The sequence below is a fragment of the Dioscorea cayenensis genome, chromosome 9, assembly GCF_009730915.1.
Source record: "Dioscorea cayenensis subsp. rotundata cultivar TDr96_F1 chromosome 9, TDr96_F1_v2_PseudoChromosome.rev07_lg8_w22 25.fasta, whole genome shotgun sequence".
NCBI classification, from domain to species: domain Eukaryota; kingdom Viridiplantae; phylum Streptophyta; class Magnoliopsida; order Dioscoreales; family Dioscoreaceae; genus Dioscorea; species Dioscorea cayenensis.
This window is the reverse complement of record NC_052479.1, coordinates 14,120,021-14,138,851: the sequence shown is the minus strand read 5'-3', so window position 1 is coordinate 14,138,851 and position 18,831 is coordinate 14,120,021. Positions and strand designations below refer to the sequence as shown.

Here is an 18,831-nt window from a genome sequence, read left to right as displayed (position 1 = left end):
GGGGTAGGTGTTGCACAACCGCAAGCGCACGGTTTTTGCCAAGTAGTAAATAAGTATCGATCCCACGAGGACCAAGTGTAATTACCAACCCTATTGCAACAAGAGGTTATCTAGACAATTAAAAAGATGAGAATTAAGAACAACAAGAAACAAGGAATGAAAACACAATCGATGTGAAGGGACATGCGGTACGTGGATCGTACTTCAAGCTAATATAAACTTAGGTTTGGGAACTCATCACAAGGTATAATATGAACGATGTGTTGGATCTAGGTTATAATTGGGTAGATCTCTTGAAGGGCATTAATCCTAAACTACTTGTCACTCTCTTTCAAGAGATAACAAATTAGATCTTGATTAGGCTACCTCCTACTTTCGTGGTAGATAAACCTCTTCAAAACCCCGATTAAAGTGCAGTTGATTAAGGCAAAGACCCTCAAGAATTACCTTTCGGTATATTCGGGGTGATTAAAGAGGGTTCCAAGACCCAAGTTAACCTCTCAGCCAACCTAGATCTCTAAGATAGCAAGCAATGCTTTCATAATTAGAAGTCAGTGACTCAAATCAAAAAAATCACTCAAGAAATCTACCATTAAGCATAAAAAGATCCATACAAAAGTATCAACACATCATACACAAAAACACCTTGGGTTAATCCCAAACCCTAAGAAAAAGTTCTACTCACACACCATCTCGGTTACTAAAGAAAAAGATAGAAAGAATAGTAATTCTGCAGAAAGCAACACAGTAAGCTGAGAGGACTCCCTATGATGTCCACAGGGTTTGATCTTCAATTTTCAGCTCTCCCTTCCTTCTTCAACTTTCTCCAGGTCTTCAAAGCTTCCCTTCTGCCTTTCCAGCAGCCAGCCCCTTTTCCTTCTTCCTCCCTTTTCTAAAGCCTCTTTATGGTCCTTTTTATAGCCAAAAGATAAAAGCTGGGACACAGTCACTTTATGGACCACAGGTACTTCTCGCAGACAACAGATAGGCTGTGTTTCTTCCCAGTCTCCAGGTTTCTCAGCCAATTCCAGCTTCCTACAATGAAAACAACCAGAAAAAGTAGATTGTACAAGGAGAAAGGGAAATGACCATAAAAACTAGGAAAGATGCATGAATACTAGCTAAATGCATGATGTTTATAATGCAATTTATATGTGCAACAGTAGGGGAGGGCTTCTCCGGCGTCAAGGAATGTATGCGCGTGGTGGGCTGGAAGTAGGAGAACGGCATCGAGCACGCACGTAAGAGGCTGCCCTCTCATCCTGCCTTCTAGCAAGTGGTTCCGGAGCAATAGCATCCATCCGTTGGTTGGCCCGAACAAATATATCTTCTTCAGCATTCACCGGAACCAGCTCAGGAAACTAACATATGTACACCAAACAATTTCAGCGAAATCATTCAGTTTAAACAATAAAAATTATATTTAAACAGAGTATTTATATATTTAAACATTATAGAATATATTTAAACGGAGAAAAAAAAAATTTAAACTTTTATGAATAAGTTTAAAACTGTAAATAATATAGTTAAACACTAAATAATATGTTTAAACATTAAAGACTTCTGTTAAATATTGTTCATGATTTGTTACCTCTTTTCCTTCGAGCGATGACAAGCTGGTTTCTATTGTCGCTTGCTTCCGGTAAGTACTTTCACCATAGCACATCATCCTTGGGATCTTGCCGAAACGGACTTTTTTTTCGGTTCAAGTCAGCTCGTAAAACCAAATGTTAAGCGCGACCGAGCAACCCTTAATATACCCTGTGTTAGTCTTCTTCCCCGCGCATCTATCTTATACTCGAGCGGCTGCTTGTGGAATGTCCTCCATAAGCCACTTGTGCGTCGCTTGCGCCCATGTGTATGGCCGCATGGCGGGTAGATCATTGAAATAATCAACGATCCAGTTCGGAACCGAGCATGATGTATTTGGGAAGAGGACTGTACCCATGAGGTAAATAGAGATATCATTTGTTAAATGGAGACGTAGTTTGTTAAATAGAGACAACAATAGTTAAGTGGTGACATTTTTTTAAACCACAACTAATATCTTAAACGGAGACCTCATTTGTAAAACTGCAACCATATCAAATGAAAGGGGAAACGTACATTATAAACATTACACAAATCATAACAATCGAAAAACTAATTCGATCGTGTAGGCAGACGAAAATGTAAAACAAAACAAAACCCTAGCCGAGAAATCTCCGTGCAGACTAACAAAACCCCAGCCGATAAATCCCCCTACGGGTTTCAATGTCTTCCAATAAAAAGCAGCCACAAAACAAAAATCGAAAAAAATCTTTCTTTTAGTATGGAATAGTTAACATAAAACCATAATCACAACTTCTTCAATACCTTAGATTGCGAATCGATGAAAATACCGAATACTTGCGGTGACTTCTCCTTCGAGACAAATCGGTGGAAAGGGAAAAAGTCGAAATTACAGAGGATGTTCCGAGGAGACGAAAGGGAAAAAAGGCTGAAGAGGCGAGTTGATAAAAATCAAGTATACGGCTCCAGTAAAGTTATCTCTTGGGATTACCCTAACCCCCATTTCCTCTCTAACCGCCGAAATGACGGCAATGCCACGACTTCCCATGCGCGGGCAATTTCGTCCATAAAATTTAAAAATCACTCCGTTAACCACCGTTACATACTTTGGGGGTTTGGAAGAGAAAGAAATTAAAAGGAAGGGGTTTTTAGGGATTCCCAAATTAAGGGGGTGTTTTTGGAAATATTGCAAACTTTGGGGTTTTTTTGGCAATTACCACTATATATTAAAATAATATATATAAATATATATATATATATATATATATATACTGAGTTTAAATCGTTGTGGTATAGGTTTACCTTTTATAGAAAAAATCATAATTTTTTTATAGATTATTTTTGGATTATTTTTAAAATCAAATGTTTATAAAAATTATTACAAACATATAAAAAAATATTTGGTAGAAACTTTATTTAATGATAAGTTTGAATTTTATTTATCTTATTTTTTGGCCATTGATAGAGCAATGTGAAAAAAAAATTTTCATATAGTTAATTTAAAAAATCGAGACTAACTGCTTGTTGTTATAGTTTTACGATGAGAAATATAGGGGGATATATCGTGTTTGTTTATATCGTTTTAATTATAAATTTAAAAATAACTAAAATCTATTATATAATTTTTTAAAAAAATAAATTTTAAAATTAAAATAAATGAAAATTAAAAAAAATCCCAATCTCTAACTACAAAAAGATAAAACGCTAGATTTAATTATATAAAACTAGATGATCCCACAGACCCAGTTTTGTGGAAGTTACAATGGAACCAAAATGTGGTTTAGTTTCACCTATTGGATTACCCTAATTTAATAACTTTTATAACAAAGGGAACAATCTTTGAAGGTAATTACTAATCTATCCTTATATTATATACTTCTCCATTCCTTTTTACCTGTCGTGGTTGACCGAATCTCACATACCAAGAAACTTAGTTATTTCATAAAATTTTATAAAAAAATAGTTATCTTTCTAAAATTACCCTTAATTTATATCTTCACATTTCTCTCCCTTATTTAATTCCAACAAGGGAGTTGAATATTAATGTTAAGGGTAATTTTGGGAAAAAAATAATAAATGTTTCTTGATGTTAAAAAATGACAGATAAAAAGGAACATGGATTTATGACAAATAAAAAGGAACGGAGGTTAAAATTAGTTGATTACCTATACTCCCTTCGTTCCTTTTTATCAGGCGTGAATAACCGCATACCAAGAAAGTTGGTTAATTCACATAATTTAATAAAAAATTAGTTATCTTTCCAAAATTGTCCCTAATTTATATATTCACATTTCTCTCTCATATTAAATTTCAAGAAGAGAATTAAATAGAGTGTTAGGGTAATTTTGGGAAAAAAAAAAATAAATACATCTTGATGTTTAATCTTGATGTTTAAAAATGACTGATAAAAAAGAACATGGGTTTATAACAGATAAAAAGAAACGGATGGAGTACTTTATAAAAAAAAATCCATTAATTTTCAAAACTACCCCTATTTAAAACCCCACTAGTTGAGAATATAATTTAATGCTTAGTTAATTTTTATTTATTGAAAATTGTACAAGTACATTAAATGAAAAGGTAAACTTGAAAAAAATTATTTAATGCTGCACAAAGTTTCTAATGAGGGAGTAAAAAATAAAAAATAAAATTTATAACACATGCTAGAATGAGCCAATGAATCTCACATATCAAGAAACTTAATTATTTTCACGAAATTTTATAAAAATTTAATTATCTTTCCAAAATTACCCCTAATTTATATCTTCACATTTCCAACAACAAATTGAATAGTGTTCAGAGTAATTTAAAATAATAATAATAATAAATGCTCTTTGATGTTAGAAAATGATAAATAAAAAAAACATTTATATGTTACCGATAAAAAAAGAAACAGAGAGAGTAGTTACCACGAGAATTTTTCAACTAGTAGTAGATTATCCATGGAAGATATTGTTCAACTTACATAATATAAATTCTCTCTTAATCCATCTTCAGACTAGGACTCCCAAACACACTACACATAACATAATCAACCAATGACGGATCAGGCTCTCAAATGTTGTATTAGAGATGTCAACGGGGCGGGGATTCACCGGGGAATACATTCCCTGGCCCCGACCCCGAAATCATACTCCCATCTCTGAACCCGGCCCCGAACCCAAATACGGGGAATTTTTTTTCCCGTCCCCGTCCCCGTGGGGATTTTTCGGGTTCAGGGATTCTCCGGCCCCAATTAATAAATTAAAAAATTATTTTTATTTAAAATAAAAATTATAAAATATTTGTTAAAAAACCATAAAAATTTTTAATAATTGAGAAACTCATTTACAAATATGACATAATACAAAATATCAACATACACAATCACTAATAAATTACTTGCAAATTTAAAATTTTTTTAAAAATACAATATAGTTAATATAAGTTTAAAATTTTATTTGATTTTTATACTAATGTTCATTTAATTATTAATAATTTGTTAATTAAATAAATAAATATATAGGTTTTTTTTTCCAATTTTTATTTAGATATTTATAACATAATATATATATATATATAATTTAAATCAAATATTTAATATTTCAGGGGCCGGGACGGGGAGGATATTCCCGGCCCAGGTCCCAACGGGGTGGGGAATCGGGTTCCCCGTCGGGGTCGGGACCAATTGACATCCCTATGTTGTATTTCCATAATTAGAATACATCAGAAACATCAATGAAAGAAATAAACTATAATCTTTTATATAATAATTAAGATGAAGATTCATATCATCTACACAATCTAATTTGAGTTTTAACTAAGATTCAGATAAAATTATTCACATCGGTCACTTTTCTCAAAGCGGTGGTGAATCCAAAAATTTACCAACCTCAGCTGCAAGACAATGTTGCAAACGCCAATGGATGCCAGTTTTGAACTTATTAGAGCAAACATATCATATATATTGCATTACAAGATAAAAAAATCCATGCCAATGAGCATACTGTTCTAGACACAAAGTTAAAGATCTTAATTTTAAGACTTGAAATAAAGTTCCAGAAGCTTTTTCAGAGTGTCTACAATGCTTGTGAATGGATTGAGCTGGATTGGTTTCTTCAAAGAAAGGTCGGGAAATTGGTTTGTCAAAGCCTCCTTCATTCCTCGCATCGACATCATCAGAGCTAGCTGATTGGAAGACATTGATTCACAGTCTTGAGGAGTATCTTTGATCTTGCTAGGATCATAACCATAATTTGCCAAATATGATTTGTATTTCTCTATAAAAGCTTGTCCAGGATTCGGAGTCCTTGAATAAATCTGACCAAAAAAAAAAAAATGTGGCACGTTATGATCGGCACAGGTCATGTATACAGTATACCCAAGATGTAGTACAAGCAGCACTACCAAATGCAACATCACATTGACAAATCACTAACAAGATTACAAATATTGCATAAACAAACATCATCTGAAATTTATTGCAGAAAGTACACATAGTTTCAATTAATAGAACCATTCTTGAGAATAATATCAAGAAGCACAGATTTGGCGTAGAAAAATGTTAGCTGGAATCTAAGAGTTTGAGTTGCTGAAACTATCCAAATGTAAAAATAACTCGAGCTTATTTAAAAATAAGTAAAATAAAAAGGAACAGATGTGTTGGCCCTCTGACATTGCAAAGGAGATTAAAAATACAAAACCATGGAAGATTAGATTGAATTATATTGACGTTTTTCTAGGCAGATGCTAAATTTCTGATGAATTCACTACATGTAGTTTGATACAGAGCCATAATATTGGTATAGAAGCAAAACCATCCACACTGCAACAATGAACTAAATGTGAAAAGGAACTCAGAACCTACCATTTTTATCCACCAGTGAAAAAAAAATCAAATCCACCACTTAACTCCTACAATGATATTCATACAGTCCTACCATGAATAAGTGTCTAGAATTAGTAGGCGATTGTGGATTCAAAGATTTTCCTACTTCTTTTGACTATTTCCCACTTAAGTAACATTCAGGATATATGCACTCTGCCAGATTTGAGTTTTTTCCCCAAAGGAAACTGTCATAAGACTACCAGATTATGCTTTACGCTGAGCATGTGTTTTATAAAATCTGATGATATGGAGTAATAAAAGAAAAGATTAAATACATAAAACTTTTAGTACAGAGTAGTGGCTGCTAAAAATATAGAACACATATACATGTGTGATTGATGTTTGACAATATCAAATTTCTATAGTTTGTATTAGAGGATATAATGCCAAAAAAAGTAAAAAGATTGACTAGTTGAGCAGATCTCCAATGTGCCTTCAAGATTCAAAGTCCATTAGAAACAGAACAGTCTGGGGGACAGATAAATGTTAACAGAATTAGGTCATTTTCAATGTCCAATTCACACTTAACATGCTTTTTTTTTTAAAGGCCTCAAAGCAATAAAGGACTGGGTAAAGCAACAGAAAAGAAGAAATTCTACAAGCATGAATCTTCAACTACAACATGACATTGGCCACATGTTTGGCTATCCATAACAAAATTTTACAGAAAAATAAGCCTGAACAAGAACAAATTAAAATTTGACAAAACTTTATCGTCTCACATCCTTTTCACATGCAATAAATTCATCAATAATTTGACTTCTTATAATGTTAGATTTAACTATTGATGCTCACTGATATAAACAAAGGAATCTGGAACAGCTGAATAGAGGGATGTTATCCCAAAACACAAGTTGGTAATCAAATAAAATTGCCAAAACTATTATATGACAAATTGTTGTAACAAAAAAATCTTCTGCTATGGATGCTTGCTGTCAGTAACTAGGTTAAATTTGAACTTTTAAGTCACCACCTCTTAGCAATACTTATTTATATAGGCATTTTTAATAGACAATTTAGTCAAGTCTCAAGCAAAGGCATTAGTGTTGTTATTTAAGAAATAAATATACATTTTTACCTGAACAAAGGTCTTGTCTTTAGCCCCAGAAACCAGAGCAAAGTTATCATAATCAGTAGCAATCACATCATATGGTTCCTTAGGTACAAATGGCAACGTCGGAAAACGAAGGTAACATTTCTCTCTGATCATCTCTTGCTTTTCTAGAGCTGTTTCAGTTTGTTCTTTTTGTTCCTCAGAAAGACATTGAACTTTCCCTCTTATGCCAGTAATATAACCATCAGGGCCACCATGAACACAAAATGTATCCACCTGAATTGATGGGGTCTCTGCATCAAAAGTATATACCCCCTGCAATTGCCGTAAATTACTAAAGATTTTATCCACTGTTGAAAGTGCAAAAGTAATAACAATAAAATTTATTGTATCCAGAGGATTTCACCAAGGCATATCTCTTACTTGAGTACAATGACAGTCTTCCTGCCCTTGACCGGCAAATCCCTGCTTCAATGAAGCAACTTCAAACCATCTTCCAGCATAGCGGGCAGGATCAAAATTTTTAGCCGTCATGCCCCTCATCATTAGACTTCTTCCATCAGACATACTATCTAGATTTAAAATGGAACTACTATCTGTTCCAGATGCAATCTGGCATGTATTATTATGCTGGGTCATTTCTGCAGCAGCAACCTGAAAGCATTGACACAAGAGAAGAGCAGTCAAAAGTTTGCAAGCCTGCAATCAAATTCTTTGATCCTTCTTATATTATTGCAAAACTTAGTTAAAAAATTAAATGCAATTTCCCATCCCCCGCTTTCGAATGAAAAAAAAAATGTCAGATTGCCACATCAAAGAGTTTGCAAGAGATATAAACTTACCCATGAGAAAATTACATGGTTAGAGGGCTTGAAGTTCGACAACTTTAAAGAAGAGTTGCTGAAAATAAACCTGAAAGTATTCTCAAGATTGGTGAGGAGAGAAATAATGGATATCCATGGAAGAATGCTTGTATGTTTGGTGCATCTATGAGAGGTTTGTACTGGTTGTGGACTATTGCAGTAAAGAGGTTATTTGCTTAATAGATAGCACTGATAAGTTATTTCTGGTAGCATATGGTATCTTAGAACATAAAAAAATTTGGTTCTTGGGAATGGCTTTGTGTGAAGCCATTGCAATGGCTGAATGATTACCCATATACCCACAAGACTATTAAGAAAGCACCAACAAGTGGTTGTTTATCAATAGCACATAGGAACTGAACAAAACAATATTATAAGAATTTCAAAGCTAAGTATACTAGAGTCGTCACAAAGAAACTTTGTAGACAGATGTCCAAATTTTAAGTGAGCAAAGGATCTGCATAGAACACCTTTATATGAACTTCAAGGCCATGCATATTTGAGAACTGTCACAAAGGGTTTGTGTACAAATACCCCATATTCTATGGTAGGATATGAAGGCAGTGACTCAGTGAATGGGAACTTGGCTTGACCAGGTGAAGTCAGTGAATGCAGGCGCTTTGCCATAGCATCATCGAGGTAGAAAGAAAAAGATGTATGGTACTAGCAAGACTCAGTTCTGCACAAGTCAATGTCATTATTACCTTTTACATTCATGAATCATCAATTACATGGATTGCTAAGCCAAAGCATAGACATGTTTATATTTACTGGACATGGTGAGGCAAAAGATCATGGAGAAAAAGCTTAGGAGCAGAAACATTTCAGAATAATGGAACAACACACTTGCTCACTCTGTGTTGAAACACCTTAGAGAACAGTGTAAGATAATTAGCAAACAGTGTGGTACTCAAGTGTGATGGTCATAGGACTGAAGTATCTATTAACGGATTAAGGTGTGAGGTTGTACTAAACGAAAAGAAATGCTCATTTAGAAAGTGGTGATAATTAAAGTGCTACAATAAAAATCAATTTTTCATAAGCAAACAATTCATATTGAAATATGATCACACATTATTTGTCATTCATAACAGGGCATCATAAAGTGCTACAACGAAAATCAATTTTTCATAAGCAAGCAATTCATATTAAAATATGATCACACATTATTTGTCATTTATAACAGGGCATCATCATCTCACTACATTCAAACATCCACTACATTCAAACTTCTTTACAGATTGCTGATATGTTCAAAATAACTTACTTTGACTTGGTTCAATATTCTTTTAGAAAAAACTATTAATGTTCACCATATCAACAGTTTGAGGAGGCTATCAAAATCATATTATTTAGCATTTATGGTTGTTTATATATATCTTTTATTAGTTGTTTATCCTATTTCAGTTTAAAGGAATAATAGAGTCTTTTAGGGCTATGTTGATAACCCCAATTCTCCTGTTCTATTTATAAAAGTGTGAAGGCCTTTGTAATTTAAAAGCCTACTCTTGACTTGGTTTGCTTTGCATCTAACACCACAATTATCTTCCTTAGGTGCAAATAGCTTTCAAAGTCAATATCAAAGGTCTGGAACACCAAGTGCCTATAAAATAATGTGAAGGTTTTCCCCAACATCATCTCAGCAGGCCAGTAAACTGAAGCAATATTGATGAAGATCAAGTAACCAATTTCGAAGATAATAATCACAAACAATATTGTAACATAGTCAATCTTTCATATTCTTCTATGGCATTAATGACTTTAAAACAATTGAAACATTCTCCGAAGCCACAATAAATTTAATCGTGATCTTTTTCCAATTTATTAGGTTCACTTATCACTCACAACAAATACACTCTTATGTGGCCAAGACTTCAAGAGTATAACCACATGAGACTCCTTTGAATGTAATGTAGTATGAGCCAGGCATAAATCAGTGACACATACCCATTCAAAGAATTTTCACGTGTGCTTGATCATCCCTTGGAGAAATCTAATTAAATTGTTTAATTCATTGACCCAACTATCCATTTCTTCTCATCAAGAGTATATGTTGTTATTTTGGAAATTGTCAATGAAAAATAGCAGGATATAGATGGCTATAATTATGGAGCAAAAAAGAAGTGAAGATGGAAACAATCTGATGATGATTTTTAATTAGTTATATTAGGAATAGATTTTAGGAAGAATGGGTCAAACTTCATAGTCATTAGTCTTAAAACAATCTTTTGATGTGATTAATATCATTATTATCTTATAATAAAATTAAACCATATTATGTTTGTGTGTGTGTGTGTGCGTGTGCGTGTGCTCCTTTGCTCAGGCGAGCGCTTTCTTTTTGCGCCTTGCGCCCTTGACAACATTGCTGTTTTCAGAAAAAATAACTAAAATAGAAGTCAATATGAAGATATGTAAATCAGATTCGAGTAAAATACATTGAAAACCAAAATGGGTAAAAATACTATGAAAGGAATCAAAGGAAACTCAGGAAAAATATTAAACAGTATTATTAAAGAAACGAAAAGGGAAGCATATGATGGAAAGTGGAAACTCAGGAAACTAGAAGAAAAATAGCAAACAAAAAAAAAAATTAATGTGAAGGAAATCAGAGGCAACTCAGTAAGAAAAGAAAGTATGACGAAGAGTCAGGGAATTAGAAACCAGCAGAAAGAAAAGAAATTTGGAGCGAAAGAAATTAAAGGAATCTCAAGAAAGTAGGAAAGCAAAAAGGATCATTTCAAATCAGGAAGCTTGGCAAGAATGAAACCAAGGTGGGTTTGAAGGAGAAAAATCAAAAGAAAAGGTTTTTTTTTAATATATATACCATTGTAAAATCTCCAAATAGCATATCTACCAGACAAAGTTGAAATTCTGCCTCTAAAACCCCCTAAAATTGAAGAGAAATTTATACTATTTCAAAAGCAGATATTTGAAATTTACCGAGTGAAATCAATTTAGAGAGCCCAGCATTAACCCAAACAACACACTAGCACAAGCCCAGGCAGCATTCTAGAACCTAAATCTAATGGTCACCATCATGACTGACACAAGAATCACCAGAATTCTGAAAAACTTTTAAGAGAGACATCAGCTTATCAAATATATATATATATATATATTAATATATATATATATATATTAATTAATCTGAAGACTAAGAGCTTGGTGAGAGAATACCTATCACTGATCTACAAAGACTTTCAACCAATCCACTCACATACACACACACCAATATAGAATCACATTTTTCAACACCCAAATAATTAAATCCAAGACATGCCCATTTTGGAGAACTAAGTCAACTAACCAATCAATTCAAGAACACTAATTCAATTTTTTTTCTCTTTTAGAAATAAAGGTTTAAAAGTCTGAATTTGGGAAGCCAAACCATTGAATAATAGATCAACTAATTAACAAACTTATTCCACTACTGATTAACAAACTAAAAGAAAACTTTTTCCTTTAATATTACTAAATTCCTCTTGCCCAAACATCAATCTCCTCTAAAACCCTTCCTGTTTAACCAATTATAGCAAAAAGATATTTTTTTCCCCTAAATCTTTCCCATAAATACTAATAAGCCAGATAAAGGGTAAAATGGTACACTTGGATAGTACATTATAAGCATACAAAATTTTAGTTTTTGAGTGGCTAAGCATTATAAGCTTAGCCAGGCATAATATAAGTTTAGGCTTTCATGATGGATTGAGCCAAAACAACATGTATTTGATCTGCGTATGACCTGCCAGATGACAATTCTGTTGCAAATTAAAAATAACTTAAGAAATCTAGCAAGTATCAAGAGGCCATAATAAAGATCCCAATAGAGCCATAATAGTTAATTTAGTAAATATTTATATGAATACATAAGTTTAGGCCTTTCACCATATAACCTTAAGCATTCAGGTTAGATGGATCCTGGCTAACAAGTGTTTTGTTTGCATCTAACAAATTAGTATGTCTGAAATTTACAAGATTCACAGATATATGTTGAAAGTATTAAGTGATGTGTAATGGGTGTTAATCACGCAGCACTCGAGTTATAAGACAAAGCAGTGAAGAGGCACACTAGGATTTTCATTCACAGAAACAGCAAGGGAAATAGGCAATATGACCCTGGTCATGGATAACTTCAATTTTGAAGAAGAAACAGCCAAACATGACCGTCAAGTATTAAACAGTAGTATGAATTTTATATGTATATGACACCAACAAAGTTTCCCCAGAATGGCTCATAACTAGAATGAAATTTACCATGTAATGGCAAAGTTATTCCCATCCAAGATATGAATTACAATGTACCATGCTAGAATGGAATAATTACATTATAGAAAATATAAAATATATTAAAATTTTTTTGTTTATAATATTCAGATAACTACAATATTTTTATCCTTCAGTATGTCAACCTAATATCTTTAAAAATAAAATTTAAATGCATAAATGAAAGGCTTTGTTGGAATGATTATCTTTAATTATTTTGTTAAGCTGGGCTACAATATTTAAAGAACTAGCTTGGAGCTGCCTTTTCAAACATTCAACTGATGCTTGGGTCTCCACTAGAGTGGTCTTTTTCCATTAACTCTGACAGAAACAGGCTTTGAAAGGCCTGCTTAGGGTTCAAGATTGTTGCTTGGAAGGTTGTTTTTCTCTATGGTGTTTTTCTTTTGTTTATTAGCAAAGTTAAACTAGCTAAACCAACATTTATGTTTATATCAATAAGAATACTGATACTGATAGGAATGAGTGAATTTTGCATTGGTGGTTGGATCAGGGGTCATCATCATATCCTTGCGGGGAGATTGGCATGTCTTTGGGAGTCAATTGTTTCATTGTTAGTGTTAGCATGGAAAAATGCCATGGTACTTGGGAAATCCTCTCCCAAGTTCAACGTCATGAAACCAAGAGCACTTGAATTCAAATCAGACAAGCCTCTAGAATGAATGAGATTGTTTCCATCATCTGAAAATATCTAATTATCATCACTCTTTTCCTATAGGTTACTGAATCTATTTCAAGCACAACAATGACGGAAAGCCTTATCTGTTTGTAAGCTGTAATCAGTGCATAGAGAATATTTTGATATTTTTGACATGCCATTTATCTATGAATATATTCCCAGTTTCATCAATCTTGACTGGGGAAAAAATAAAACAAAAAGTGATCAGAAAGGTGTTTCAGAATCAACTCACTGATCCAGCATTAATAATATCCAAAAATTCAATCTCACAAGTAACATTACTACCAAGTTGTTTTGAGAAAGTCTGAAACTGATGCTAGTCTGAAGAGCATGGTCTAATCAAGCCCATGCTCCACTTAAGGACATTGTGATGACCCATTTGTCTTGAACGTTGGCGAACCCAAGTGACTATCCATCAACTCAAATGGTACTCACCACTTACATAATCGATTCAATAAAATTTCAAACACAGGTGTAACTAGTTTCAATTGTTAACAAAGAGGAAGGAAAACAGGAAGCCTGTTTCCCTTAATCAAAGTAAAAGAAAGAAAATTAAGTGGGGAAATGAGCTTTCAAAGCCAGTTTTCACACCTAGGAAGCATCTGTGTCACTCCCAAGGCCATTTAACAAATATTATCCCGCAATATAAAAGAATTTTATATTTTAGTTAAAAATAAATAATTTAAAAGCCCTAATTATATATGTTAAATATTTTGTAAATAGAATTACAAAAAATACATTTTAAAAAGTATTATAGAGAATGAATAAATCTAAAAGGATAGATAAGCATAAGCCATAGAAGGATAAAACATACATTGGTACTTAAGTTAGCTGAAAAGGATTTAGTAAAATATACATAGTAACCAGCTGTTTATAGAAATTGAGGTACATGTATAAGGACAAATCTGTAGGGCATAAAACATTGTTTACAAAGTCACTTGTTAAGGCACCTAAAGATATATATAACTCACATGTGCATACATATAATTTGTTATTTTAAAGTGAAATTACTTTAAATACATGAGTTCTATATGGTTTTCTAATTTTTTTGGGTAATTATATTTTGATGTTACATATGTAAAATCTCATTTTGTTTCAAGAAAGCAAGTAGTGGAAATTTATGGATTTCATTAAATAATATGTTACCGAATTTGAATAACATAAACGAAAATATATACATTGAGTGCCAATCGAAGTGAGAGTGGGCATTCCTTAGCTCATCAAATGACATGATCATCCTCACTTAACAGTTCATTATAAAACAGAGGGTTAGAAATCAGAAGCTAGAATCGGCATCCTATTTAAGCATATTCCAAACTACCAAAAACCACCTAAATACCACTCATACAGGTAACAGTTTAAATCCCTTGAATATAGTTTATTCTACTTAGTTAATCTTTCAAATCACAATTAAATCAGCACTAGTTGCCTTTATATCAGTTCAAACTTAAAAAACAAAGGCTCACAATTAAAATCAAAGATCATAATAACAACCACTTTCTTCTAAAGCAATGTTCAGAGTCTCTTTGCAGGGATATTTCCATAAACTGGATTTATGGAGTATTAACCAAAAGCTTGCCTTTCAGTGGCATTTATTTAAATGGGTAAATATCCAAAGACAAAATGGTCATTCTTCAATTCTGTGTCATTTTGTACACAGTCAACAATAGAAAACCTACCCCAAGGGAATTTATGCAAACTCAATGATACGTGGAAAGCAAATGCAAGTATTCAACATCTACAGGAGGATATTATATTAAAAAAGCAGCTTTTCTGATGATATATATGCAAAGAACCAAATTTAACATCATTGAGTGCAGTGACCTATCATCATATGCTTCATGTGTGTTGCTACTCACATGTCATAAACGAATTTAACACATACTCATACAGAGTCAAATGCCTGAACCAACAGAAAATATTTACCTGGTTTGGTGGTGTAAAGAACATAATTGAAGCAGAAAAGCAAGACAACAAATGCCCAGAGATCATTGCATTGAAAGATGTATTCTTGTGAAAACAACATCTTATTATTGTTCCTTTCCCTGGACAAGAAAGTTTCCTCCTATAAAGCAGCAAAAGAAAAGAAAGCCAGTAAAATAAAATGAACTAATTACATCATTTCCGACAAAGAGATCGATAAGATGAAACACCATCAAAGTGGTGTGTCAAGTTGGAAGAGAACATCCATAATATGTTTAAATTTCACTCATGTACCAAATATAATTGGGAGACCTGAACAAATAACCACAACTGAAGAACCTATATTAAAAATCTAGTGTATAGTAATAATAATTTCAATTAAACAATGAACATTAATAGTTTATGAAATACATCTGTGACCTGAAGGACTCCAGCATCATAGTTTCATTGCAAATGGTAGGTTTGCACTTTCCAATACTGTTTATATTACATACAGTCTCTTAAACTCAGGCCATACATGTACTACATGGTAGAACAGCTTTAATGAGCACAAGTGCCTAAATTTTTGTAACAACTAAAAGAGTGACCTAAGAATTTGACTTGAAATGACAGCAAAAATGAGCAGGTATACATGATTATATGCAGGAAACTATCAAACCCATAGAATCACAAAAGCAAAACCTCATGTCTGACACCCATCCTCTCTATTTAAAGCCCAAAAGCAATCTCCATCTAAATAAAGATCCAATGGCTACTGAAACATACAACATTCTCCAGACTTCTAACATGATTTGAAAAACCAATTTGGCTCTCTTACATATGAAGGTAAATGCTTTCAAGCCATGAAAGGTAGCTATCATAAAAATGTAGTCAATTTTTCTGGTATATACAGCACTCACACAAAGTGCCTCCTTTAATAACTAATTTAAACCAAGAAGATTAATTTACATGTCTCCTACATTTGTCCCAAAAAAAAAATTCCCAAACTATACCCAACTTTCCCTATCAATGATGCAACATGGCTCAAAAACTTTCCTTTCTGCTTGCAAATCCAAACAACAAATCCAGACCATCCAAAAGAAAATGTCAAGGGACATGAATGAACAAAAAGACATTGTATTCGAAAATCAAACAGAATTTCGAATAGACGAGCTCAAAAAACATTTGACAAACTGGCTTAATTAGAAGAAAGAACGTGGATTGACAACAGAAAGATAAATTAGGGTTCCAGTTCGTACGGGGAGTGCGGGGCAGGGGGATGCGCTTGGAGTGAGGAAGCATGCACCAGAGCCATGGGTTTTGTTGAAGCTTTGAGGACCGGGAGGATCATGAAGCATTATTATCTCTCTCTTTATATCCTGTCAAACTTGACAAATGATGGAGTTTGGGAAAATCCAAAGATGCTTCTTTTACTTGCCGCCCCTTGCAAAATAACAAAATAGCAAAAATCATTTGTTGCCTCTGTTAATTTTCTTAAAGATTTATTAACTATGGGGAAGAAAACATTTTTATCTTTTTTTTTATAAAAAAAATATATATTATGTACGGTTAGGTTTGCGGTGATCTAAAAATATTGATTATAATTTGAAATTGCCAATAACAGAATATTACCAAAGAACTCAGTAATCATGATACATGTCTATCTTGGACCGAGAGATGATAATGTAAAAATATTGATTAATTTTAAAATATTTGTGCAGAAAATATTTTTTACATTACCACCTCTCGGTCTAAGATAGACATGTATCATGATTACTGAGTTCTTTGGTAATATTCTGTTATTGGCAATTTCAAATTAATTTACAGACCACAAGCACTTCTCGCAGACCACAGACGAGTTGTGTATCTTCACAGTCTCCAGGTTTTCTCAGCCAATTTCAGCATTCTACAATTGAAACAACTAAAGAGAGTAGTTTGTACAAAAAGAGAAGGAAAATCATTATGAAGGCTAGGAAAAATGCATGATTATTAGCTAAATGCATGAGGTTAATAATGCAATTTGTAAGTGCAACAAACTCCCCCAAGCCTGAATTTTGCTTGCCCTCAAGCAATGTTACATTTAAAGAACATGACAAGGGAAGTGAACAGAATTCAAACGATGACATTATCTAGCACAGGACACAAACATAACTTACAAATAAAGTTCATAAAGGTCATGGAATAATTCAGCTTCTTCCATAGGATAGACTGTACACAAGCATCACAAAAGAACTTGATTCACCTCACATGCAAATGGTCCTGAAATTTAAGATAGGATATATAGATGCAATAGATCTTAGAGACTTCATAGAACTCCCATGCACAATCCATTAGCCAAGTTGCTTATTAGAGGGATCAATAGGATTTCTTTAACACTTCATTCACCCCCTTTTCTTTCTTTTCAATTCTTTGTCCGACTAACATAGGATGTGGTGATTATTCTCTTTTCTCTTCTCTTTTTTTTTCGAAGGGTGCACATGCGGGTTAGGCACATGAGCCACCCTTCTACTTGTTACTGATCCCCTACATAGACGCACTCATGTCTCGATAGTAAATAGCCCATGAAAAAGCAGGAGTCTTGGCATAGACCTTTTTCAAAAATTCGGAAGATCACCTATATTATTTCCCTCTTATTTAAGAGCTTAACTTAGGCAAAGAGAATGCTATGGGGTCACAAAATCTCAAGAAGAATCCATTGCAAATGTATATACTAAATTAAATTGCAAGATCACAAACAATGAGATTAGCAAAGTTAGACTCATGCAAATGCAAGTGTGCAGTCCAATCACTATTAGATAGGAAAATTATCCCATGGCCTTTTTTTTATGTCATGCTGAACAATTCATCATAGGATTTCTGATGGCAAGAGTCTTTTGTTTTTGTTTTCAAAATAAATATGCAAATGCAAGTGCATGATGGGATGTATGAAAGGATGCAACTACTAGACGAACTCCCCCAAGCCTACTTTAAGCATTGTCCTTAATGTTAAGAAGTTGATAAGAAAAAATAAGCAATTGGGGAGAGTGGGACTGACCAGACTACTGTGGAGGAGGGAAATGGCTTTGCGCGACTAGCCACTCATAGATTGAATTGGTTTGCTGCTGAATTTGGTTTAAAATTGGCCGGTGTGCTTATTGTTCAGCATAAATGGTGTCGAGGGCAGTCATAATGCGCGCGAGATTATCTGCAGCCTGTGGAACTTGCCGCGGGGGTTGTGGAACTTGTTCTGCAGGGGGATTTCCATCGTGTCATGGTGCAGGAGGGTTCAGGCCAAGAAATCCTCAGTTTTTGCGGTGGTGGACAGTGGTCCGCTCAGGGTCAGGAAGGGGATAACGTGGTGTCCCTTTGAGAATAAGGTAGTAGACATCAGCTTCTTTGACGATCATCTTCATAGCGATGCAAGCTTCCATGTCCAGCCGAATGTTGCCTGGGATAGTTTGAAATGGAGACAGGTCACAGTGAAAAGCAAAAGCAATAGGAGTGATGAGACCGCCAAGGACAATGTCACCTGAGGAAGCCTTGCCTACTTTGGCAAATTGCAGGGCTAAATGAGCACCAATATCTAAAGGGGTGTTGTGGAGCATTGCCCAGAGAAACATGAGCTCGGATTGTCTAACAATGGCCTCACACTCAC

The 18,831-nt window shown here is 33.8% G+C and overlaps 1 protein-coding gene across 2 annotated transcripts; it reads right to left on the bottom strand.

Annotated features, from left to right (window-relative positions):
* Window positions 1–5,440: 5,440 nt before the first annotated feature.
* LOC120269523 (chloroplastic lipocalin) lies at window positions 5,441–16,563 on the bottom strand. Of its 2 annotated transcripts, none has more exons than XM_039276865.1 (5): window positions 16,457–16,563; window positions 15,222–15,360; window positions 7,896–8,126; window positions 7,497–7,787; window positions 5,441–5,850 (listed from the first exon to the last, which is right to left on the bottom strand). In XM_039276865.1, exons 1-5 carry the CDS (start codon window positions 16,546–16,548, stop codon window positions 5,569–5,571), a joined length of 1,035 nt encoding a protein of 344 aa, XP_039132799.1. In that variant the 5' UTR covers window positions 16,549–16,563; the 3' UTR covers window positions 5,441–5,568. The 2 variants fall into 2 exon arrangements, with proteins under 2 accessions (XP_039132799.1, XP_039132800.1); XM_039276866.1 differs by having other exon boundaries at window positions 15,222–15,340.
* Window positions 16,564–18,831: the final 2,268 nt, after the last annotated feature.

What these genes read in the sequence shown, in the direction of transcription:
- LOC120269523 (XM_039276865.1), bottom strand. Translation starts at nt 16,548, where the DNA reads ATGATCCTCCCGGTCCTCAAAGCTTCAACAAAACCCATGGCTCTGGTG. An exon ending in CCCCCTGCCCCGCACTCCCC is followed by an intron (nt 15,361 to 16,456) that starts GTACGAACTGGA and finishes GCTGCTTTATAG; the next exon opens with GAGGAAACTTTCTTGTCCAG. An exon ending in AAGACTGTCATTGTACTCAA is followed by an intron (nt 7,788 to 7,895) that starts GTAAGAGATATG and finishes CGGCAATTGCAG; the next exon opens with GGGGTATATACTTTTGATGC.